We start from the raw sequence: 25,644 nt of genomic DNA on the forward strand, positions 1-25,644 counted from the left end.
TTGATTGCTGTGATCTCTGAATGAAGGGTATCTGAGTTGCAAGCTCTTATGGTGAGTAACTGTACCTCATTTTCCACAAGTGCAGGGTTTCTTTGAGAACTAATCATTTTTATGTCTAAAGTGGTGTCTGAGTTCACTTTAAGCCAAACTAACCATCTCCCCTTTTTCTTTCCTGAACCTAAAAAATGAGGGAGAAAGGATGTTCCATACCGTGGATGTCCACAGGTAACTCAGGTACTGTCTTGACAGAACTAAATCTTTCAGATCCTCAAATCAATTGTTCATTTCTTGTGAAGTTAAGAAGATTTTAGCCTCCTTCTCTCTGCTGGCAGGGAAGCTCTGAAGGGCTTCCTGCCCCAAACCTGTCTTTTATTCAGTTCAGCTCAAGCTAGTTTGGGCACATGGAAGCTGCACTGAAGCTTTGGTAGCTGGTTGGTTTTGTATCCTTGGCAGGATATAACCCATATAGTTAAGGCTACTGCAGCAGTGATCATTCAACAATCTACTGCTATTGTAAGTTCAACTTGTACAACTGAGCTTTCACTTTCCTTGAGTTCTTGCATTATTTCCTTTTGGATGCTATTTATTTAGTTGTATAGCCTATAGCAACAGGCTGTGTCTGTCCAGTCATCCACCCACAACCCTCTTTACCCATTGTTGCACATGGGGTTGGGGTGTCACATCAATACTTACAGGCTGTATTACTATGAGTTCTTTCCAGATGTGTACAAATGATCAATAAGCATTGGTTTTGTCATTGTCTTGTGGGGAAGTGATCCTACCATAGGACAGGCATACAAGGTGTATAATTTGTTTGGATGAAGCCTACATTCTTTCAGAGTGCAATGTTTGTTTTAAGTTTTCATCATCCATGTTGTGATACAGAAAAGAATAGCCCCAGCTTATTTTGTTAAGGAAGTCTTTAAAGTCTCAGTGGGCTATTTCCATGTCATTGGATAAACTGTTTGCTTCCATGTGTAAACCATCAGTTTTTCCTTTAGCCTCAAAGGATTTAACTTTAAAGCCTTCCAAATTTATTGTGATAAGAGTTTTTCAAAAAGAAAGCTTGAGATTGATCGTGTTTTTTTCTCAGCATTGAGCTGCTTATTAAGAAAGACACTTTCATCTTGTGGAAAAGTTCTTGAAGATGACAGAAATGTCTGCTTGTCCAGTTACTGTTAATGCACCCTATCCATTCTGCTGGTACAACTGCTGCCAGGATAGCTTGTGATAGAGAAGATGGACTAGTTATGGAACTTTCAGTGCCAAGCTCAAGGCATGCCCCCCCATTGTTTTTGTTGTTGACTACTGGAAACTTCAGGAGGATTTCTTTTTGGCATGGCAGGTTTCTGTTTTTCAACAGTATTTTCATTTGGGAATAGATTCCCTTCCCCCTATGTCTTTGTAGACAAACAGTTTTTTTCCTTAAAGTCCAAAGGCGAAAAGCAATAAGAGGCAACCACCAGGATTCCAATAGTCCAGTCTCATTGTTAAAAGTATAAAAAGTCTTTAATAACGTTTTTTTCCTTAGTTGCACACTTTTCAGTAGCAACCCAAAAAAGACAGTCATTGATAGGTGCCTTGCTGGCACTTATGCATCCTACTGTATTGATGTGCAATTGATTGATGTTTTTGTCAGAGTCGGTGACCTCAATGTCAACAGTGCCTTTGTTGGCTTCATTAGTCCCCCCCCCCCCCCAGACAACATTTTCAGCATTGACCTGAATTATTGCCTTAACCTTCAGCAGCAGCATGTCTTTGTCAATGTCATCATCAACGATTTTGATAACTGCATTGTTCCTAGTGCTGTTGAAGGAGAGGGTTTTGTCTAAGCTTGTTATGGGCTCTAATATACTTCGTAATCATGCTTCTTACCATTGGAACTTCCATGCCATCCAGTCAGTGTTGGTACCAGTTTGTGTTTCTGTAGCAGCAGTTATTGGTTATCAGTCAGTCAGTCTGTTTGTCCCTCAAGAATCCAAGACCCAGGTTCTGCAGTAGTTATCCTCATCCATTTCAGCTGCTGGAAGGTGCTATTCTTCATCTTCTCTACCACCTTCTCCTGCAGTGCGCAAGAAACAATGGGGAAATGTATGTCTGGCTCCGAAATATGTAACAAAGTCTAGAAGATTGAAGATCTTTGTTAGGAAGTGTTTGAATAGGCATTTTTATACCCCAAGCAGACTCCAAAGAATTTTTCCTCAGGTAGATTGCAAATGTTAAAGGTGTGATGGAGAAGAAAGCGGTAACTGGGAACATATTTTCTGGGGTATAATGAGTTGGAAACTTTAACATTTCCCTGCATACCATTCTAGCAGAAGTACTGGGTGAGTAAATTGGTGCAACTAAGGAAATAATTTTTTTCTGAGCTATAATACACAAATCAGAATTGCTTAGACTTATTAAGGCCTTTACGTTTAATTCTAGTGGCTGCCAAAAAACAACTGGAAGTGAGATCTTTAGAAAGGGGTAGAAGCAGATTATATAGAAAATAATGGTAATTGTGGGAAAATACTTGCAGAATAATGTTTTGGAGGAGGAGTAAGATTTAAGGGATGGCAGGAATTGAATGAGCTTTGTAATGTTTGACTGACAATAACTGGATAGGTTAAAAGTGATGTAAAATGTTTGCGACTGAAAATATGTCAGTATGGATTGTTTTCATTTATATAAACATATGATTGCCTGTGTCATAAGTGATAATTTAATAAAGATGTTTTTTGTTTAATAGGCACACTGACTCCCTTGTGGAGTCTCCATGATATGGGCAGTGATGATGGGCAGTGATGATGAGGTCACTGATTCCACTGCCTTCCCTCAAAAAAAAGAACCCCTGCCTGTAAGAGTTTCTGTATTAAATTTTGTGGTTTATGGTATCAGATGCTTGGTCAGAAACTTATTTCACTTCCTTTTCCTGTTTTACTTATTAATAATTGATTTTAGAAGTGAAACATGACCTGTTATTTCATGAATTGCACTTGCAAGCACAGTTTTAAGGTTAAAGTCTTTTTCCAGTGGGCAGTTTGCTACAGAGAAGTCATTTGTGTTTACACGCAGAGCTTACCTAATGCCAATTAATCATTTTGTTTACATGATTCAGTTTTATAGGCTTAAGTAATGTTGCATAAGCTCATGCGATATTCTGTAAGAAGATCATTGCCAGAAGCTGTTGCTTTATGGACTGTGACTAATATTCTGTATGAATGTGTACCTTGTGGTGTGGGTGTGTTTTTTACTTTTGCACTATGTACATCGGATACAGGATATGGTGCTGTTTAGATGGAGGTACATCACAAAGCCATTATGCAGTCAAGAGCATGATGCAACTTTTGCTTATTTTATGACTACTGTCATTCTTGAATATAGTTGGTAACAGACTGCAGTGGGCAGTTTGCTACAGAGAAGTCATTTGTGTTTACACGCAGAGCTTACCTAATGCCAATTAATCATTTTGTTTACATGATTCAGTTTTATAGGCTTAAGTAATGTTGCATAAGCTCATGCGATATTCTGTAAGAAGATCATTGCCAGAAGCTGTTGCTTTATGGACTGTGGCTAATATTCTGTATGAATGTGTACCTTGTGGTGTGGGTGTGTTTTTACTTTTGCACTATGTACATCGGATGCAGGATATGGTGCTGTTTAGATGGAGGTACATCACAAAGCCATTATGCAGTCAAGAGCATGATGCAACTTTTGCTTATTTTATGACTACTGTCATTCTTGAATATAGTTGGTAACAGACTACAGTACACCTGGGAACTTTGTGACCAAGCACACCAAACTAAGGCATGTGTGTAACAGAATTCATCCACGCAGAGCATGAGTGGGTTATTTCATGTGGTCCATGCACAGGTGATTGTCTTCAGAAGAACAATAGTGCCAAACATGGCAATGAATAACAGTGCTTCTAAGTCTAGTACATTGCAAATGGGTATAGCCTCTTTTTATTTTATTTTACAGAATTGCCACTGGGGATATAACTTCTGTGTTACACCTACAGTTTCCAGGTCACTCTGTTCTTCTGTCTTGCTGTTTGCAAGCATTTCAATATGTATATATATTTTTTGCTTTTTCAATAAATGCAGTTCATGGAGTCATCTTCTATGTCCATTGTAAAGAACTTAAGAAAATGTACAATTCAAAATGATAGGTCAGTACATAACAGACTTTTTTTTGCTTGCCTTCCATTCATCCGCAGCCCCTTTTTTCCATTGTTTGCACATGGTTGGAGTGTCGCATCAACTGTGACATTCATCTAGAGCCAGTGTTCACAATGCCAGGTTATTAGTTCTGAAATTCACCTTAGGTCATGTCTGATACTATAAACATGTAACTGCTTCCTTCTGCTGTTAATTTAGGCTATTTCAGTAAAACTAGGTGCCAATCATTGGACATCCTCAATCAAGCTATTATCATTGCTGTCACTCCTGTGTATAATGTAATGTATACCATCTTGCATGGTATGGTATCCATACTGGTGTTCTCCTCATGATTACCCAGACATGGGAAACCATATTGTGAATATAAAACTCATTTATAGTCACTGTCACTTGGTACGGCGTTTTCTCATTAAAACAAATATGGAAAACAAATTGTGCATTATTTTTTGCAAACCATAAGCAGTCAAGATTTACTACTTCTGGTACTGAAACATTTTTCACATAAATATAAATACTGTACTACTTGGGAAAACAGTGTAACATTTTCCAGAAGAGTTATTCTCATAAAAATAGAAGGGGGCTTGTTTATGCATGAAACCTAGTCTGCTCTTCACTTTTTCCCTTAGAACTGTTCTAAATCTCAAAGTAAGCATTCTGTTTTCATTCTAAAGCCCTGCAGTTGCTCGTATAAGTAATCTTATAAGTAAGCACTAATAAACTAAAGCACTACACCCTCTTATACTCCCTTTAAGTACTTGGCTCCCTATTGGTCCTTTTTGATCAGTCAAAAAGTAGTTCCTTATACTATTCTGGTATGTCCAAAAGTCAGATTCGGGTTTACTCTCCAGTCCAGCTGGTGAATCTGGGAATCTTGAGGCAATGTTGCAACTGCCTTATGTACACAGACCACCCTCTCCTCCTCCCAACAAGCTCAAATATATAGTATAGAACAGGACACGACCACCACAAGATAGTACATAAAACTCAAACTTTAATGTAGATAAATAAGCGCTTTCACGCGCTACCTCGGCACGCTTCCTCAGATTTCATTCTATCTTTCAAATTTCAGCATTTAAATACAATCATCATAATTAATCAATTAAAAACAATCGGCTCTAAATTGAAACAATTAAGATCATTAAGATTGTATAAAACAATCTCGGTCTTCCATTATCAGTCATGAGAACAAAAATCCTTAATTTGAAACAGAAAAAAATGAAGTTAATGAAACTCGCTTATCATATAAAAATTATGAAACAATCCATTGGCACAACAAATCCATGTATACGTACTTATATATATAATATATACAATAAAACAACTTCCATAAGGAATGTGTGAAATATATCCTATGTGATGTAAATTATGTATACTATATATAAATAAATATAAAAATATAAATATATCCTAGGAATAAATATAAAATAGATAAATCATGTCATAATCATATGTAGCTACACAGTTAGTACTCTTAAAATATGTATTATATTATAATAGCTGTCTATGTATTAACTAATATTCATATAGTCCCTGATAACTGTTATGCATATGTATATGAATCAGTGTGTACGCTAATATAAATATAAATAAGAGAAAGAAAAATACCAATATATAATACATTTTTCGGGACTGGGACCTTTGGACAGTAGCAGAACCTTGTTACGATAAGCTCAAATATATGTGAGAGATGCAACTATATAGCCAAACTGGAGGCTGAGCTCCCTCAACCCAGTACTGGCGCAGTCAGTCAGGAGGAGAAGGTAACCACACACACCACAAATCCAGTCTCACATAGACCTATCGCAACAGCAAACCAAACACATAAACATACTCTAAATAAAAACCTGCCCAAGCAGCAGAGACCTCCAAAGCAGACATCCAAGCAACCGCTACCCCACAACAGTACCCAAGTATCACATAGTTCACAAAGTCAGTGTGCCACACAGTCACAGCCCTTAAGGCTAGACAACACACCTAATACAATTGTAATAGGTGACTCTATTGTCAGACACACTGACATCCCACTCACCAGGCTGAACAAGGAGAAGAGACTGTAAGCTGCCTGTCGGGTGCCAGGATCCGCCACATAACACAAGCACCCAGGTCACTCCAAAGCAAGTACAAATATGACTCTGTCAGTGTCCATGCTGGTGTGAATGACCTGAGACGTACCTCCCTGGACTACATGAAAAGAGACATAGAGGAGCTCTCTGATCATGTAGCCCAGGCCAGTATGACCCTGACCTTGAGTAGCATCTTACCCTCACCAGTAATGATGCCACGGTATAAAGACAAAATGATAAATTTTAACAATTGGCTAAAGTATTGGTGTCATTCAAAGGGGATCCAGTGTCTGTCTGCCTGGGATGACATGCTCGACAAGCCACGTTGCTTCGCTAGGGACAGCTTGCACCTGTCACCCCTGGGCTTTCGAATACTGGCTAAGGCTCTTGCCACCCCCATAGTGCCTTTTTTAGGCAAGGCTGAAAAGACAAACCCACCTTCATAGAGAACACAAGGAAAAAGTAACTAAGGGTAATGTTGCTCAACGCCAGTAGTCTAAACCTCAAGATGCACGCACTCGAGGCTCTCCTCAGTATGGAGAATATCGATATCTGTGCAGTAACAGAAACCTGGTTCAAGGCTCCCGAGAGCACCCCAGCACTACCAGGTTATACCTCATACCTTGCTTTTCGGCCCCAAAACTCGGACCGAACCACAAAAGGAGGGGGAGTATCCATATTCATCAAAGATACCCACACCTCCAGGTTACTGGCACTGCACGAAGCATCGGAAACCATCCATGTGCAACTAACAGTGGGCAAAACTGCCTTTCAGTTTGTAGCCTGCTACATACCACCCTCCCAAACTCAGGAGCCCCACTCGGCTTTCCTGAGAACACTGGAGAATATGAAGGTCTCTCCAAACACCATTATATTGGGTGACTTCAACTACCCAAACATAGACTGGGAGCACTACTCAAGCACCAACACCCTCGCCCAACAGTTCCTACAATTTATAAACTCAAATGCTATGGAACAACTGGTTACCACTCCCACAAGAGGGGAAAGCATATTGGACCTGATCATCACCAACATGGGGACTCTATGTTCCATACCAGAGGTATACCCCTCATTGGTAAGATCTGACCATAAATTTAATCTCACTGGACATCCATATCCCGTCCCCACCCCCAGCCAAGGAAACCACGGTGAAGAACTTCTCAAAAGCAAACTTCACACTTCTCAAAACCAAGGTGGAATCCTTCAAAGCCCCCAGGCCAGTGGAAAATACAGCCCAAACTGCAGAATCTTTTACAAACACATTCTATGGACACCTACAGGAATGCATGGATCGTGCTATCCCAAATAAAACCAAGACTCACTCCTCCAAAGGCAGGAGACCTGTCTGGTGGACCCCAGCCATAAATAAGCTATACAACAGAAGTAGGAAGCTACTACATGATGGAGCAAAATCCCAAAAAGTGAAGGCATCTCTGATCAGTACTAGCAAGAAACTACGATCCCTCATAAAATCATCTAAGGCCAGCTTCGAAAGAAAAATTGCACAAGATGCTAAAGATAATCACAAGGCCTTCTTTAGTTATGTCAGGAACCTGGGTGGCAACTCCCAGATATGCTCTGAGTTAGTGCAAAATGACAAAAAATACACTGAACCCACAGACATTGCCAACATCCTGGCAGACAGGTTCAGTGCAAACCCCCCCCCCCCCAAAAGAGCAAGTGTCTATCCCAACAGAGTGTAGCCTCCCTGACATCACAGATGCACAGGTGAGAGCTGCACTCTCCAAAGCAAAAAACACAGCATCAATTGGACCGGACGGTGTCCCGGGCTGCGTCTTACATGAGCTCCAAGAAGAACTGAACCTTCACATAAAGTCACTGTTCAATCTCAGCCTTACTACAGGATATGTACTCAAGGAATGGTGTACAGCAACAGTGGCCCCACTCCACAAAGGTGGTGCCACAACGGACCCCGGAAACTATCGCCCTATAAGCCTGACTAGCGTGGTCTGCAAAGCTATATATCCTGTATCATCATGGAACTCATAAACAAAGACATTGGGAACCTCCAAACACTGGATCCTACCCAATTCGGCTTCATTAAGGGCAGATCTTGCCTCTTGAACCTGGTCGACTTCTTTGAAACAGTCACCAAGGCCATAGATGAAGGGAAGGTAGTCCACACAGCCTACCTGGACCTCGCAAAAGCCTTCGACACAATACCCCAGTCGGGCATCATAAATAAGCTCACCAGCTTAAATATCAACACCTATTTCACAAGATGGGTTGCAAACTGGCTCAGGGATAGAACCCACATGGTCAGAATTGCAGGTGCCATGTCAGACTCTAAACCAGTTACAAGTGGCATCCCACAAGGCTCAGTCCTGAGACCTCTCTTGTTCGGTATATATTTCTCTGAGGTACAGGCTAACACGGGAGGACTATGGCTGAACAGGTTCGCAGATGACTGCAAACTGGGTGCCATAATCGACTCGCCGACTGACACAAGCATCCTCCAAAAGGGTCTTGCAGAGACGGATAACTGGTGCCAGAGCCAATGCCTAAATCTAAATGCTAAAAAGTGCATAGTCATCCCCTTTGGAAAAAGCAAAGTGCCCACAAATTACCACATAGGTGGTAATCCATTAAGTACGGAAGAAGTAATTGGGGATTTGGGGACCCAAGTAGATAGCAATCTCTCCTTTGACAATCACGTTGCCAACGTGGTTAGAAAGACCTTCTATATAGCCCACCTTATCACGAAAGGGTTCACATCTAGATCGAGAGGTCATTGTGCCCCTCTACTCATCAGGCCCATAATTGAATACAATGCCCCATTTGGGATGTACCATACCCGACACCTGCAGCAACTGGAAAGACCCCAAAAGTACCTCACCAAGAGGATCAAGGGACTCAAACAGATGCCCTACGCAGTTAGGCTAAAGAAACTCCAGCTCTACTCAGTTGCTTACCGCCTACTCAGAGGCGATCTGTGCCCGACGTATAAAGCCATGTCCAACCCAGAATTAATGGACATGCTCCACCTCAGGAAATCCAAATCCCTTAGAGCTACACACTCTAGGGACTTAAACCTCAGCACAGAAATAAATAGGACATGCTGGAGGGACAGATTCATACTCCAGAGGCTCCCCTCACTCCGGAACAAAATCCCAATCCATGTTAGGCAGAGACCCCTCGATGACCCTCTTCAAGAGAAATCTTGACGAGTGGATGGGAGATCGTAGGTTTACCCCTGGGATCTCTTCTGTGTCCCTACTAGACAGAGGTACCGTAAACTAACCTTAAAAGGGCTATCTTCTGTGACCTACTATACAGAGGCACAGTCAACTAATCTAAAAGGGTGGTGAAAGCCAAACACACTCTGGCTAGGCTTATAAATGCCCTAGGGCAGATAGCCTAGTATCAATCTATGAACCTATAACGTGTGTCATTTTCACATTATCAGGCTATACTGGCAAATTATAACCAGGTCTGACTACAAGGGAAAAATCCTAGTTATGTATGTATGTATATATGTATATATATATATATATATATATCTATGTAAAAGTTAGGAGCTACTGCTATATTTAACTTGTTCTTGGTATTCAGTGTGCCTACAGAATTATTAGATGTCCTTCCATTTCACTGCAGCAGTTTTCTTTATAATCGGCATCCCTGCCAGGATGGCCTAATGTCTGGCCAGTATACTAAAGCCTTTAAGTTGCTTCAAGGTACGCCGTACGTCACATACATGCTGCTTGCACAACATAGGGCATATAGGTGACGTGCAGACTTACCATCCCCAGAACTTCTTTGCCACCAATCCGAACTCTATCTCTTAATAGTCTGTCTGAACGCCCATCCAATTGCTGGTTCACAAAACTGTTTCAGATAAGTGGCCCATTTATCTTTTTCTTTTTTTGTATTGTTATTTGTGGGGTTTCATAGTAATCCACGCTGGTGCAGCAGTAGCGTTGGTTACCTCACAGCAAGAGGTTCTCCCGTTCGATTCTGTGCTGGAGTGTGGGGAGTGCCTTTTGTGTGGAGTCTGCATGTCCTCCCCACGGTTGGGTGGGCATTCAAAAGACATGCGTAAATGGGCGTGCCTTCATTGAAGGTTGAACGTCGAGCTGGTACCTCGGCGTTCGTGAAAATTTACTGCCAATCATTAGCGGACCGGAGTTCCGCTGTGGCGACCCCTAACCGGGAAAAAGCCGAAAGACAAACAACAAACATCTGTGGGGTTTCATGGCATCCAAGAAGGGTAAAGTCCATCATGTGCAGTGCTTATTTTGTCTCTGCGCTTTCCACGACCATATGTCCTGTTCAGTTTGTCAGGCCTTTGTTCCTAAGACACTCTGTAGTCTGCTTTCTTCCTTGGCCTTGTATATGGAGAATCAGCATCTTACACTTATAGCTGAAGACACTACGGAAGGAACTTCCCGCCTTGAGGGTTAGCTGTGAAGAAAAAGGTCAAGAAGCTTGTCTGATTCTTCTGCTGTGCACCCTCCACCAGACATCTTTCCCAAGCAAGTGAAAGTGGATTCTTCTGCTGCAACTGTTTCAGAGGCCAGCATGGATCCAACCTTACGCACATTCTTGGAGGCCTTGAAATCGTCCACTTCAGACATTCAGGGGGAAACACGGCTAATTTCCTAGGGGCCTAGAAGTGTTCCTCAGATTTTGGTCAGATAGGAAGTTGTAACTACTATTATTGAATGCTATCCAGGGTCAGAGCCTTTGAAGTTTTATAAGGTGGATTTCCCCTGGACGAACAAGCAAAAGACTAAGCATATTTCTCCAGCTCCTAAGGACCTGCAGAGTGAATGGCAGAATATTACCCAGGTGTTGTCTAATGTTTTGATGGCTTTGAAATTTCCTTATGGGGTCTCTGTTCCAGCCCTCTTGGCCCTTCACGTTCCTTAAAAGACCCAGAAACAGGATTCCCCCGAGGATGCAGTGGATTCAGATGAGGAATCCCCTGCTTATTCATCTCAGATTCCCTCTTCTTTAGATTATGAGTCTGAGGAAGAGAAATCTACTAGTCCTGACACACTCTCTTTTTGAGGAAATTTCTTCTAGGGACACAATCTCCAGAATGATGGAGTTTTTTTTTTTAAATAGCATTGTGCCCTGGTTTCTGAGGTGCAGAAGAGGTATGAGCTCCTTCAAATGGACTCTCCTGGACATTCTTCTGTTTCTCCTGTTTTATGTGCCTTGTTGGATGCCTGTTTTACTGCATCTAAGGCTGTAGATTCCCAGCCCCCTGCCACCAGTAAACCTGATAGATTTTATAGGGTGCCTGAGGACTGTAAATTTCTATATAGGTGCCCTTCTGCGGTGTCTGTGACTTCTGACAAGCCATCTCAGTTGCTGCCTTCTACTAAGTTGCTTCCTTCTGACAGACAGCAGAACTATGGAAAGGCTAGGTAAGAAGGTTTATACCTCTGCTACCATAACTTGTACGGCTGCCAGTTATTAGCTGCATATGTCCAGGTACATTTTGGGTCTTTCCCAGGCTTGTCAGGTAATTTCTGATCTCCCAGACTCTGAAGGGAAGACTACTGCTCTTATTGTGTTAGGGACTTCGACCCAGGTAGCTCACCATTTTATTAAGTGTACTTATGATGCAGCAGATGCTTCTTCTAGGGCTGCTGCCTTTCATTATGTGATGAGGAGAAATCCCTGGCTTTGGCTTCAACCTTTGCCTGATGATAATAAGGTTAAGTTGATTGATGATCCTCTAGACAACAAACGCCTGTTTGGTGAAGCTGCCGCTGATTTAAGTCTCTTCAGAATAAGGGCAAGGCCTTGCATGAAATTAAACATGCTTTTTTCTCTCCTATGCTTAATTTCAGAGGAATTACTCCAGTAAGCCAGCCTTTGTTTGTAGGGCCCTTCTGGTAAAAATGGAGGGAAGTGGGCTCCTTCTGCTAAAGCTTCCCAAACTTCTGTACCACAGAGGTTTCCTTTTCCTGACTTCTGTGGTACATTATCTGCCTAGGCTATTTCATGGTCTGTAAATCTCTTCCCTCTTTTATGGACATTCCTTGGTCCCCTCAGGAGCAGGGTCCTTTCTTTCCAGGGGTGCTTTGGGATCTCTTCCCTCAGGGAACTATTTAAGAAGTTCCAGTTTCCCAGAGGGGGAAAGGGTTTTACTCCAGAATGTTTTTGATGCCTAGGAAATAGGGCACTTGGAGACCTATTCTGGACCTCTCTCATCTAAATACTTTTCCGAAGATCCCCACTTTTCGAATGTTGTCCATTTAAACTTTCTCCCTCTTCTGCTTCCTCGGGCTTATCTGGTGTCTCTGGATCTCCAGGATGCTTATCTTCATATCATGATTCATCCCGTTTTCAGGAAGTTTTTGCATTTCTCTGTTGCTTTGTCATTTTCAGATCTCTGCTTTGCCCTTTGGCCTTTCTACTGCCCCAAGGATATCCACCAAATGTCTCACTCCAGTGATTGCTTTTTGCAGACTAAGGGGCATCCAAGTCTTTCCCTACTTGGACGACCTCTTGTTTCAGGCATCTTCTCCAGAGACTTTGTTGCAAAATCTCCATTTTGCAGTTTCCCTTCTGCAGAGCCTGGGATTCACTATAAATTTCAAAAAGTCTGTTCTGACTTGTTCTCAGGATCATGTCTTTCTGGGGTGCAGCATCCAGACTGTTCCTATGGTGGCATCCTGCCTCCTTCCAAAGTCCTAACTCTCATTTCCTTTTCTCATTCCCTTTCCTCTTACCTCGGTAACAGCAAGGGAATTTCTGAGAGCTCTGAGGTTCGTGGCTTCCACCATTTCTATGCTCCCTTTTGCCAAACTCCACATGAGAAAACTTCAGTGATTCCTAAAGTCATTTTAGCTTCAGCATTCTCATCACCTCGATTTTTAGTTCTTCCATGTCTCAAGCAGAAACTTCACTGGTGGATTTAGCAGTTGAATCCAAATCCAGGGCTCCCTTTTCGACCACCTTTTCCCCCTCAGGAGCTGTTCATAGATGGTTCAGACATGGGATGGAGAACAGCTTTCAGTTCCTAAAGGTGCAGAGAGTCTGGTTGCCTCATCAACAGAAAGACCACATCAGCATCAAGGAGACTAGAGCTCTTTGCTGGCTTTTCAGGCCTTTCATCCTGTCTTTCTCCCTAGGACCTCTCAAGGTGTTTACAGACAATACCATAGTGATGTGGTATGTCAATAAAGGGGGGAACAAGGCCCTATCTTTTCTGGTTGGCACTCCTGGTGTGGGAACTAGCTATCCAGTATCAATTGACTCTTCAGGCAGTTTACATTACTTCAGGTCAAAACATTGTGGTAGACTCTCTGAGCAAGTCCATAACTCAGTCCCACAAATGGATGCTTCACAGGGATGTGTTTCTGGACATTGTCTATCAGTGGGGTACTCCTCAAATGGATCTTTTTGCCTCCCCTCTGAACAGACAACTTCCTCTATTTTGTGCCAGAGTCCCAGGTCCTCTGGTTTGGAAGGTAGACGCCCTCCTTTTTTCTTGGAAGGGGATGTTTCTTTATGCTTTTCCGCTCCTGCCCCTCACTCCAAAATTCCTGTCAAAATACGACAGGATGCTGCCAAAATCTTGTTGGTGACTCCCTTTTGCCTGAGACAGCATTGGTTCCTTCCTTCTGCATTTAGCCAAGGGCAGTCATCACAAGTTACCTCATAGTGTGGACCTACTCACACAAGACAAGGAATCGCTTATCCATTCCCATCTGTCCACTCTTCAACTGACACTGTGGGTGATCGGATTTTGATTCCCAAGACACCTTTTTTCTGAGGATGTGCTTAGGATCCTGCAGGAGGCCAGAACACCTATTACTAGGAAACCCTACTTATCCAAATGGAAGAAGTTTTGGTTTGGTGTCTTTCTTGTAACCTGGATCCATTTTCTGTGGATGTTCCTTTGGTTCTCTCTCATCTGTGTGAACTGCTCAATGCTGGGTTGACTTATTCTTCTGTTAAGGCCCACTTATCAGCTATTTCTGTTTGTGTGCGTTTATTACTTCCTTTAGCCTCTAGATTTGAAGCTAAACCATTCTTTAAAGGCATCCTTCTTGTTAGGCCTCCCAGGAAGCCTGTTTCTCCTCCCTGGGATCTTAATTTTGTTTGAGAAAAAATGACCCAGGCTCCTTTTGAGCCTGCAGCTTCAGCTTCCTTGCAACATTGCTTTTGGAAGACTGTCCTTTGTTGGCCCTTACTTCTGCTAGACGGGTATCTGAGCTTCAAGCCCTTATGGTTTGCCCTCCTTTTTTGGTGTTTCATAATTTCAGAAGCTCCAATTTCCATACCTCCCAGAGAAGTCTATGTAAAGAGGAAAGGAGAGTTGTGAGATCTTACCATAATGATAGATGTAGCTCTCTTCACTGTTGTATTCTTTACAGTAGGGATCCCCTGCCTTTTATGCCCAAGGTGGTGAATGAGTTGTTCCTTAATCACTCTGTTCATTTGCTCACTTTTTTCCTTCTCTGCAATCTGCCAGTGAGAAAGTGCTGCACACATTAGATGTGCATAGACAACTTGGGTTTTATTTAGATAAGACTATGACTTTACATAAATCTGACCGGCTTTCTTGTTTCTTTTCATCCTAGGTCTTTAGGATTGGCTGTGTCCAAGCAAACGATTTCTTCTTGGATTTCTATAGCCATCACTTTTTGTTATTCCTTTCAAGGTAAGAGCTTTCTTTCTTCTGTTAAGGCTAATTCTCCTAGAGCTGTGGCTTCTTCTGGTGCTTTTTTTTCAAGGTTTTGGATACTAACTCTATTCTTGAGGCAGCTACCTAGTCTTCTGAGCATTCATTTACCAAGCACTACAAGTTAGATGGAATTTAAAGACCTAGAGCTAGGGCCATCCTTCATGGGTTACTCGAGAGCTCTGCTGGCTCATCCTCCTCCCTCTCTTCTTCCTGAGCTTTTGCACTCTTCCTATTGTAATGAATACTGCAACAGTGAAATCGAAGGACATAGTACAGTTATGTAAGATCTTACCATAATGGTAGACGTCCTTCTCTGCAGTGTTGCAGTATTCACTCTCTCTCTCTCTCTCTCTCCTCTCCCAGGTCCTTTTCCCTTCTGGATGTACTGCTAACCTTTGGACTGGCGTTCCTACTGGTGCTCTCAGATCTGAGGATGTTGCGTCTGGAAGTCACCTTTATGCCCTATGTTGTACAAGGAGCATGTGTGTAATGTACGGCATACCTCAAAGCAACCTAAAGGCTTTGGTATACTGGCCAGATGTTGGGCCGCCCTTGGCAGTGGATCCCTATTGTAAAGAATACTGCAACAGTGAAGAGAAGGACATCTACCGTTATGGTAACCTGTTATGTAACTCTACTTTCCTCTACATTCGCCCCTTCCTTTTTTTGTTTGCAGTTAAATTTCTTTGGAGGTATGGAAATTGGAGCTATTGAAATTATGGCCTTAAGCTTACGACTAAACATATGGTCTACGATGTGGAGGGCTGGTGCCATCAGGTGTTAGCCATTTCAAAATCTGAAACTTTCCATGCTGCTGGTCTCTTTGTTTTACCCACAGTACTTTGCCAAATGAGCCTTCCTGTCCAGATTTCGTTCAATACGTATCACAGAAGCGACCGCAGGATGCAGTTTTATTGCAGGTCTTAGATTTGTGGAATTCTTTAGGGAAAAGTCCCATATTACTTTGAGTTTTTGGCGATTTATTTGTGAAGCTTAGTGATATGGAGAGCAAGGCTTTTAAAACTACAGATGTGGACATAAGATCTCATGAGAAAATAAATACACCATGTATTCTTTTGGGGACAGACCATTTTACAAGTCTAGTATTGAGAAATAATAAGTTAAATTTATACAGGATGGAGCAGAGTTCTTTGAATGCCAACCAGTAGCTTCCTGACCTTGAACATGGCTGGTGGAGCCAATCCTGAAGCAATGAGAGCAGAATCTGCAGTGGTTGGAAATGATTCTCCTGTGCATGAGGAAAATAATAGGGATATAGATAAGAAAAAGAAGCACAAAACTGAAAAACTAATCACATATAAAATTATTGGTAAAAGAGAAAGGGAAGTTTCAGAAACACCCAATGGCATTAGCAATGCTGTTGATGAGGCTGGGCATAATTGTCCAGATCTGTTATGGTAATTAATTTTCATTTTTTGTCTGTGTACAGTTTTAAGACCAATGAACTTTTAAGCTGAACATGTTTTCTTTTATCTGCCTTAAGACACCCAGCCAGAGTGTGTAGAGAGCATATTTAAGTAATTCCAAGAGTTGAAGGTATTGTGTACTATGCCTGTATTGTACCTGTGTTATGCCTCTAAGTATTGAGCCCTGTGGCTTTACTGCCGTTACCCACCATTGTAATCCGTATGTACATGTGTATACATGAACAGTGGTACAGGGTTTTATGTATGTGTATGTGTGTCTGTCTGTATAGTTACATTTCTTATAGATATTAGGTATGTATATTTTTTACCTGGCATTTGTTGGCTTCAAAGTCTCTGTTCTTTGCTTTGTTTAGGGGAAAAAACAGCACAAAATGCAAGACGAACTCAGAAGAGTCCTCATAATATTGGATGCCCTGCAACCACAGCACCAGCATTCAAGAACTCAGTTTGTCTTAGCCAGGAATGCAATGTGGGAGATACTTTATTAGAAGGATACTGTCAGAGATGCTTTCTTGATGCTCAAGACAGGCGGTACTGGGAGGCAAAACGAGCAGGGGACCAGGTGGTTCAGCAGCAAAATGTAAGTAATCTAGATTATTGTGAAATACCTTTTTGATAGTAACAGAATTATTGCTCCATAAATCAGCTGTTACTGTTACAATATCCTTTATTCTAGTACTAAAGTTTATCTTTTTCCAGGGCAGTCAATCACCATATCATCTAATGATTTTGTTTAATTGGATGGCAGGAAAGTAATGTAGGGTTAGAGGAGACATTGAACTCTTGGTCCTGTACCAGGATGGACACGTATGCTTTGCATATTTACTAATATTTTTATTCAGTAATTCATTAGTAATCTCACTAATCATTGCATTTCCATTGATTAGCTCTTGTGAAGGAATCGCACCTTTCAGCACAGTTGCTTGCTGTGGAGCCCTTAGGATTAGGATAGGTTAGCATGGACTAATAATGCATTAGAGTGACAGTGGTGAAATGGTTAGTGTTGCTTCCTCAAAGCAATTTGCTCTCAAGTTCAGTTTCCGGATAGGGTACCTTCTGTGTGAATTAATTTCCTCCTTGCTTGGATTTTTGCTGGATGCTCCAAGGTTCCCCTCATCTAGTGAAGATAGGCAAATTAGATGCTCTCCACTTTACCAACAAGTGTGTGTGTGTGTGTGTGTGTGTGTGTGTGTGTGTGTGTGTGTGTGTGTGTGTGTGTGTGTGTGTGTGTGCACGCACATCTGCTCATGTTCATGTGTGTGTCTTGCAGTGGGCTTGCATATTGTCCGAGATTAGTCAGTGCTTTGATAGACTAGATTTCTTATGAGCCTAGTAAGAATAAAGTGGGTTGTCAGAGTGGTAATTGTAAGGGCACATTTTAGAAGAAGTGGATGCACGCATCTTTTATAAAGCTCAGGATTAATTTTTCTTCAGATTCAGAAAATATGAAGTTGAAAATGAGTCAACAAAACATAACTGTGATTAGTTAGCCTATATCTGCCAGTTTAGGTAGTTTTTTTCCCGTAGGTCTGTGGCCATTTTTGCATAACATGTAGTTCCATTCAGATTGCTCATTTGTCCAAGCAATAACAAAATGCTGTTTTTAGAAGCTGCAAGAACTGAACTTTAATCTTTAGCTTTCCTAGACTGTTAGATGCTGCCTTTTATTTCCTTAAAGTTATGCCCAGGTGGAAATGTATCTAGATCTTTCCCTGTGCAAGAGAGTTTGGTCACACAATCACCCTGTGCTGCTTTGAGGGGAAAAAGTCTTTCATTTTTCTAACTTTTTCCTAGTCCATTCTTTTTTTTGGTTTTATTTTGGGATTCCACTGTTTTTAAAATTTTTCTTTCCGTGAGCAAATTGATTTATGAGTTGATCTCTTCTGCGGGTCTTTATAATTTCCGGTAGTTGCAGCTTTCTAACACCTGGAGCCATTGTGGCAAACAAATCTCTCCATTACAGATAGACACGCAAGTGTTTAATTTTCTAGTTATCTCACATAGTATACTAGGATATTCTTTTTACAGGGAGTTTAGCTCATTTAGTCATATGTGCTGCAGAAAACCATAGCTGAATGACCTTATGTTGAAAAAAACTCCAGCATTTATTTATTTGCTTTTGTTTACCTGGAAAGTCTGTCTGGAAACTGAACTGCTCGTTTTCAGCGGAGACCTGGGGAGAAAATGGAGGCTTTCATTTTGACTTCTAAATGTATTCTTAAGAAGAAACACCATAAGCAGAAGCAAAAAGAAGACAAAATACAAGAGTTCTCCTTATCTGAAATCTAAATTACAACAAAAGGACAAAACTTCTTACTTTTTTCATGATTTCGCCTGTAGCCAGGATACATGGGTGCCGTGAAGTTAGCCACCTCTGTTTTTGGGTGCCCAAAGTCAACTTTGGAGAAGTTTTTCATGGTGGTTACCTTTGCGGGGGGTGTGGGTGAGATGTGGATTTCCATGGTGATTAGTTTGTGGTCGGATCTAACCAGGGAGGAATTGACTACTGAGGTGAGACTTTGTGCTGTAACGGAGACCAGGTTTAAAGCAGCAGAAAACACCCCTGCACTACCGGGCTATAACTCATTCCACACCTTTCGGCCCCAGAACATGGATTGAAGCCCCAAATGCGGTGGTGTCTCCATATTCATAAAGGATCTGCACACCTCCAGACGAGTAGCCCAGCATACCTATCTGAGATACTCAACGTTAGTTGTATCTGAAGTAAGACAGATATTCAGGTTGTAGCCTGCTATAGGTCCCCAACCATGTCCCAAGACTCTCACTACATGTTCCTAAGCACCCTGGAAACTATTAGGGTCCAACCCAACACGCTCATACTAGGCGACTTCAGCTACCCCTCCATCAACTGGGAAAACTACTCATGCAACAATACACTGGCCCAACGCTTCCTGGAATTCATCAATTCCAATGCTGTGGACCAGCTCATTCTTACCCCCATTAGAGGAAGCAACATCCTTGACCTGGTTATTACTAACATAGGCAAACGTTGCTCTACACCAGTAGTCAATTCCTCCCTGGTTAGATCCGACCACAAACTAATTGCCATGGAAATCCACATCTCACCCACACCCCCTGCAAAGGTAACCGCCATGAAAAACTTCTCCAAAGTTGACTTTGGGCACCTAAAAACAGAGGTGGCTAACTTCACGGCACCCATGTCAATGGAAAATAGATGCATGTCTGCTGAATCATACACCAGTGCACTGTACGAACACGTACATAAATGCATGGAACTAGCCATTCCCAACAGAACCAAGACGCTCTCCTCCATATAAAAGGAAGCCAATCTGGTGGTCCCCTGCCATTAATAAATTCTACAACAGAAGGAAGAAACTGTTGCAGAAAAAGGTAAAGTCTCAAAACTGGAAAAACTCTCTTATTAGCCTCCAACAAAAAGTTGAGATCCCTCATCAAAACCTCTAAAGCCAGCTATGAAGACAGAATTGCGGCAGACACAAAAAACAACCACAAAGCTTTCTATAGTTATATCAAAAACTTCACGGCAATATCCAGGTTTGCTCTGAGTTACTGCACAATGGTACCTCCTATACTGAGCCAACAGATATCGCCAACATACTGGCTGACAGATTCAGTGCCAACTTTACCCTTCTTCCACCTTACCCCCCGTAAAGGACCAATCACAATACCGGAGGAATGCCAGACACCCAGCATTCCTGCAGCACAGGTTAAGGCTGCATTATCCAAGGCCAAGAATACAGCTTCTATGGGACCCGACAATATCCCTGGATGTGTTCTACATGAACTACAAAGTGAACTGGCACCACATCTGTGTGCCCTGTTCAATCACAGTCTCACCTCAGGCTTTGTCCCTACCGAATGGCACACTGTTACAGTCATCCCTCTCCATAAAGAGGGAGTGACTACAGACCCTGGGAATTCTTGCCCCATTAGCCTGACGAGTCTGATATGTAAGGCTATGGAGTGCATCATCATGGACCTAATTAACAAGTATATAGGTACTCTCCAAACTCTAGATCCCACGCAGTTTGGTTTTGTGAGAGGTAGATTATGCCTGCTCAACCTGGTTGACTTCTTTGAGTCCGTCACCAGAGCTGTGGATGATGGCAAGGCAGTTCATACAGCCTACAGCGATCTGGCCAAGGCCTTTGATACCATTCCCCACACAGGAATTATTGATCAACTCACCAAGCTAGACATCAACCCCTATATCACTAGGCGAGTTGCAAATTTGCTTACAGATAGAACCCACATTGTGAAAGTAGCGGATTCAAAGTCAGATTGACGACCAGTCACGAGTGGAGTCCCACAGGGATAGGTCCTGGGTCCTCTTCTGTTTTGATATCTACTTCTCAGAAGTCCAGGCCAACACGGAGGGACTCTGGCTGATCAAGTTCACAGACGACTGCAAGCTGAGAGCCATTATTAACTCCCCAAGTGATGTAGACATCCTACAGAAAGGCCTCACTGTGACCAGTGACTAGTGTCGAAACCAAGGCCTTAAGCCTAATGCCAAAAAATGCATCATCATCATACCCTCTGGGAAAAACTCAGTTCCCACTAATTACCACATTGATGGGAGCCCACTGAACACTGAAGGTGTTATAAGAGATCTGGGGACACAGATTGATAGCAACTTCTCCTTTGACCACTACATTGCCACTGTGGTCAGCAAGTCTATTTGTGCGACACATCTCATTACCAAAGGTTTTGCATCCAGGAAGAAAGAGGTCATCATCTTTCCCTACCCTTCCCTCATTAAGCCAATCATCGAGTGTAATGCCCCATTTGGCATGTACCTCACTAGACACATGCAACAGCTGGAAAGGCCGCAAAAGTACCTCACGAAGAAACACACATCGTACACGGACAGACTCAAAAAAACTCCAGCTATTCTCTCTCTCCATCGTCTACTAAGAGGCGATCTCTGCTTGACTTGCAAAGCCATGTCTGACCCAGTTCTGTTAGATATGCTACATCTAAAGAAATGCCAATCCCTCTGCACCAACACTCCAGAGACCTCAACCTCATTACCACAATCCACAGACCATGCTGGAGGGACAGGTTCATAACCCAGAGACTGCACATGCTCTGGAATAGACTTTCCATACATGTCAAGCAGAGCACCTCACTGGCCTTCTTCAAGAGAAATCTTGATGAGTGGATGGGAAATAGAAAGTTCACCCCGGGGATCACTCCAGTGCCTCTACTTGATAGAGGCACTGGGAACTAACGTCGGGCGGCACTATGCCAGGGCACTTCTGTGGGCTAGGCTTGTAAAGGCTCCTGGGCCATTAGCCTAGTACACACCTATGAATATATAAGAGTTTTTTTTCTAACAGACCTCAGCCTGATTTTACTCCTGCATCATCCACTTTTTACCTTCCCCCTGCTTTCCCTTCATGTTCACCCATCAGGCATACTCCATTCTGTCAGGAGATTGATTGTGAGAAGCTGAAAGATTCAACAAAAAAGCCAGAGACAGAGGTTCACGAGGGGTGTTAATCCTGCAATACAGGCATCAGTCTTACCTGACACTGTATGGGAATCTATCCTTCTTCTCTACATCTGTTAGGCATATACCTGTTTTGCTAATGTCAGTCTTGCATATGGCAGCCCTTCCTCCATCTATGCTGATATCTATTTTCCTGCCATAGGTTTTACAGTATTAGCCCACCAAGTTTTCCACTTAATAGGAGCCTTCACAGCAGGCATTGGTCTTACTGGCATCAGTAGATTTCATCCAGCCTTATACCAAGATGCAGTGGGTGGCAACTCTCATTCCCTGTAACAGAATCCTGGGTGTTGTATATACTCTGCAGCATCCATAGTTCTGTCTTAGCATGTATCTACAGCTCTGCTGTACATGGGAACCCACTCAGTAGTCCATCTTTCACTTCTAGCCCTGGTGACAACAGGATGAGACCAAAAAGCTGATGGAGTTTTCCACTTCAGGCTCTCCAGTAGTAATGATACCAAAGACAAAATATTTAAAACTTACATGACCAAACTTTCAAAGACTTTAATGAGGTATAAGGTGCATTTTCCGTTCCACAACCCCCTAGCCCCAATGATACTGCATTTGGAAAAATATTAAAATTGGTACAGAGGAGAGAATAACCCATCCAAAACAGTTTCTTCCACACAAACAATTAGGCAAAAGGCTTTCAAGGCAGAGGACCAATCCAATTTAACATCTGAAAAAATATCTGTAGAATGCATTAACACGTAGCAAGACTTGTTGTGTCTTTCGGCTTTTCCCGGTTAGGGGTCGCCACAGCAGAACTCCGGTCCGCTAATGATTGGCAGTTGATTTTTACGTGCAGAGTTGCCAGCCCTGATGCAAACCTTCAATGAAGGTACGCCCATTCACACATGTCTCCACACAGAAGACGCTCTAGCTGAGAATCGAATCAGACAGCGTCTTACTGTGAGGCGACAACGCTACCGCAGCACCACCACCGCGGATTTCATAGCAAGACTATGAGAAATCACTAAAGAACAAAGGAGAAACATTTACAGTGCCATTGCACAGGTTTACAAACTTTTGAATAACTGAAATTCACAAAGTGAAAAAAAAAATAAAACAAAAAGCATTGTTTTCCTCCAAAAAAAGTGAAGGAAAAGGTGGTATTCAGGAAGTAAAAGAAGGCAGAAAACTAGTCAAAGGACTTGTGCCAGTTAAAACCGAAACGGATGTTGATGATGAAGGTTTGAGTAGCAGAGAACCTGAAACAGATGGTGATGAAGTAGGTCCGAGAAGCAGAGAACCTAACTGAGGAGAGGGAATGGTACTGATAAAGGAAGAGAAATCTGGAAACTTTTTTTTTTATTTTAATCTGTGTGCTTTTTACCCCCCTGTCCCTGCTGAACATTAAGCCTTCCCAGTCGGACTTCAGCTCATATTTCAAGGCCTTATAAGGGGATGACGTTTCTCACTGACTTCCCAGCAATGTAGTCATTATTATTTTGGGCCTAACCTCTCTCCTTGGCAAGGGATACATAACCTGCAATCACCGGGGCAGCCACTATGCCTTTGCCTACACAAGTGCACACTCCAGTACACTTGTTTGATGAAGGCTATTGCCAGTTGATAATTCTGTATGCTATGTGCAGGCCCCCATACCATGGCCTGTATCCTTCCTTCAAAGGACTGCTACAGGCTGCAGCTGTCTCCACCCCTTTCTGCCAGCACTGTCATGTGCCCAAAGTGCTAATGAAACTCGGGTCACCTGAGCCATAGTTATCCCTCTACACTACTGGACAGGCTTAGGATCTGAATTACTCTGAAACAGTCAAGCAAACAGAAAACAGTTAAGGGCAACACAAATACGGTCATTCTTATGTACAGAGATTTGGATGTTGAGACACTGTGTGGAATCATTTGTGCATTTAGGGTCTTTCCTCTTCAAGAAAACAAGACTCAGATTGTCCCTATGAGTGTGACAGATGAGTGCTGAAGTTTTTTTCATATAGAGTTTGATGGTGTGAGATTAAAGAACCTAATGTGTGTACCAGAGGAAAGGAGAGAGAGAGTCAGAGAAACATGACAAAATTTTGAAGGAAACTAACTTTAAGAATAACAAGCCTTTCAGGAAGTTATGAAAGAACAAGAGGTTGTTGCCCTGAAATTTGGAGGGGTAGCAGTACTCTGGAACAATAACATTTTTCTTTTTGCATAGGTTTTGGACCGGGAACAATCTTCCTGGGGAGGCAGAACATTCAAAAATAGAGAAAAGCCTGTATATAAGAAGGATTTGACCCAGTTAGAGAAAAGCCTGTATATAAGAAGGATTTGACCCAGTTATTAGGAGAAGAAGGAAGAGGTAGGCAGTTTTTGCCAAGCACCGACGGCTTAAAGAATGTAGTTAAATGCATTTATCGCCTGCCATAGTATATGGTTCTGTTTAGCAGATGGTGAAATGTAGCACTCACAAGTCCTTAAATAATTTAGGAGCTGGAATTGAGTTGAATTACTCAATGAAAATATGCTTGTTTAAATGTTCCTGTATTTCAAGGTTTGATGAAATTCCTGGTGGGACCTCTTCTGTAGAACTTCTATCCCTGCCAGCCTTTAGATTGCTAACTGAATGCGACCCAAGCTGGAAATTTATGGTCTCTGGATTTTTTTTTCCAGATGTAGGTGTTTCTGTTTGGACACCATTATTCTTCATCCTTCTCCTGGTACCTTTCAAACCTTTATCATCTCAGATTCTACTATTTAGAAATCCTCCATAAAGCAGTTTTATTTACAGAATTATTACATTTCATCATGGTCCGTACATAACTGTTAGTAACCATTTTGAAAACATTTGCAGGTGTGATAATGATTGCAAAGTTCTGCCAGTGTGCAAATCGGGTAAAACATATTTGTGAACTATATAACTAAAGTAGCAATATGTGGTTGAAGCTGGTACTGACAGGGAGGATTGTAGAAGTCATTTTTTATTAAATTAATTAATATGCAGAGATTAAAATATAGAACGATTTGCATGATTTGACTGGTTTGACTTGAACACTGTGAGTGAAAGACAGATAGATCTGGCCATAGATGTTTTGTTCAACTTAGCTTATCTGTATCCAGGCTGTATTTCCCAGTCTGGACTCCTTTCGCCCATTCTGCAAGCCGACAGTTCTTTCCCACCATGTGCACTACTGATTGGACCTTCAGGTTTGCCAGGTTACCAGTGGGAAGGCTCTGTGTGTGTGTGTGTGTGTGTGTGTGTGTGTGTGTGTGTGTATCTCTTTCTCACGCTATATATATATATATATATATATATATATATATATATATATATATATATATATATATAGAGAGATATATATATATATATATATATATATATAGATATAGACATATATATATATATATATATATATATATATATATATATATATATATATATATATATATATATATATATATATATATTATTTTACATTTGTTGACCGGGCTAGTCTAACTGGATATATGTCCATTTTCAGTAGAGGCCCGGGGAGAAAAGCTCCAAGCATGAACAGTGACAAAGTTAACAATATATAACAAAGACATGTATAATAACAGTACAGAGGTAGCATTGGTTAAAATAAAAATATACTATTATAATTATAAACTATAGTCATTATACTAAAAGTTAAACTAAATAAAAAACAATTATACTAAACACAAAAGTGGGTATGAGCAAGACAGAGTAAAGCCCTTATATTTTATCCTCTTACTATGAAAAAAAGGGGAGTAACTAGATTTGGAGGCATAGGTTAGGGGAGTGGGGAAAGGGGTATGAGCAGGAGGGGAGTGG

The 25,644-nt window shown here is 41.8% G+C and overlaps 1 protein-coding gene across 1 annotated transcript in view; it reads left to right on the top strand.

Annotated features, from left to right (window-relative positions):
- The window catches only part of TNFAIP3 (TNF alpha induced protein 3), a 118,720-nt gene that overhangs the window by 60,428 nt on the left and 32,648 nt on the right, over window positions 1-25,644 (top strand). The window contains exon 8 of the mRNA XM_044075488.1: window positions 16,696-16,922. Within this exon, the coding sequence (XP_043931423.1) occupies window positions 16,696-16,922 (227 nt within the window). The remainder of the gene's footprint in view (window positions 1-16,695; window positions 16,923-25,644) is intronic.

This window comes from Protopterus annectens, chromosome 1.part1, assembly GCF_019279795.1.
Source record: "Protopterus annectens isolate FY-2018-M chromosome 1.part1, PAN1.0, whole genome shotgun sequence".
NCBI classification, from domain to species: Eukaryota; Metazoa; Chordata; order Ceratodontiformes; family Protopteridae; genus Protopterus; species Protopterus annectens.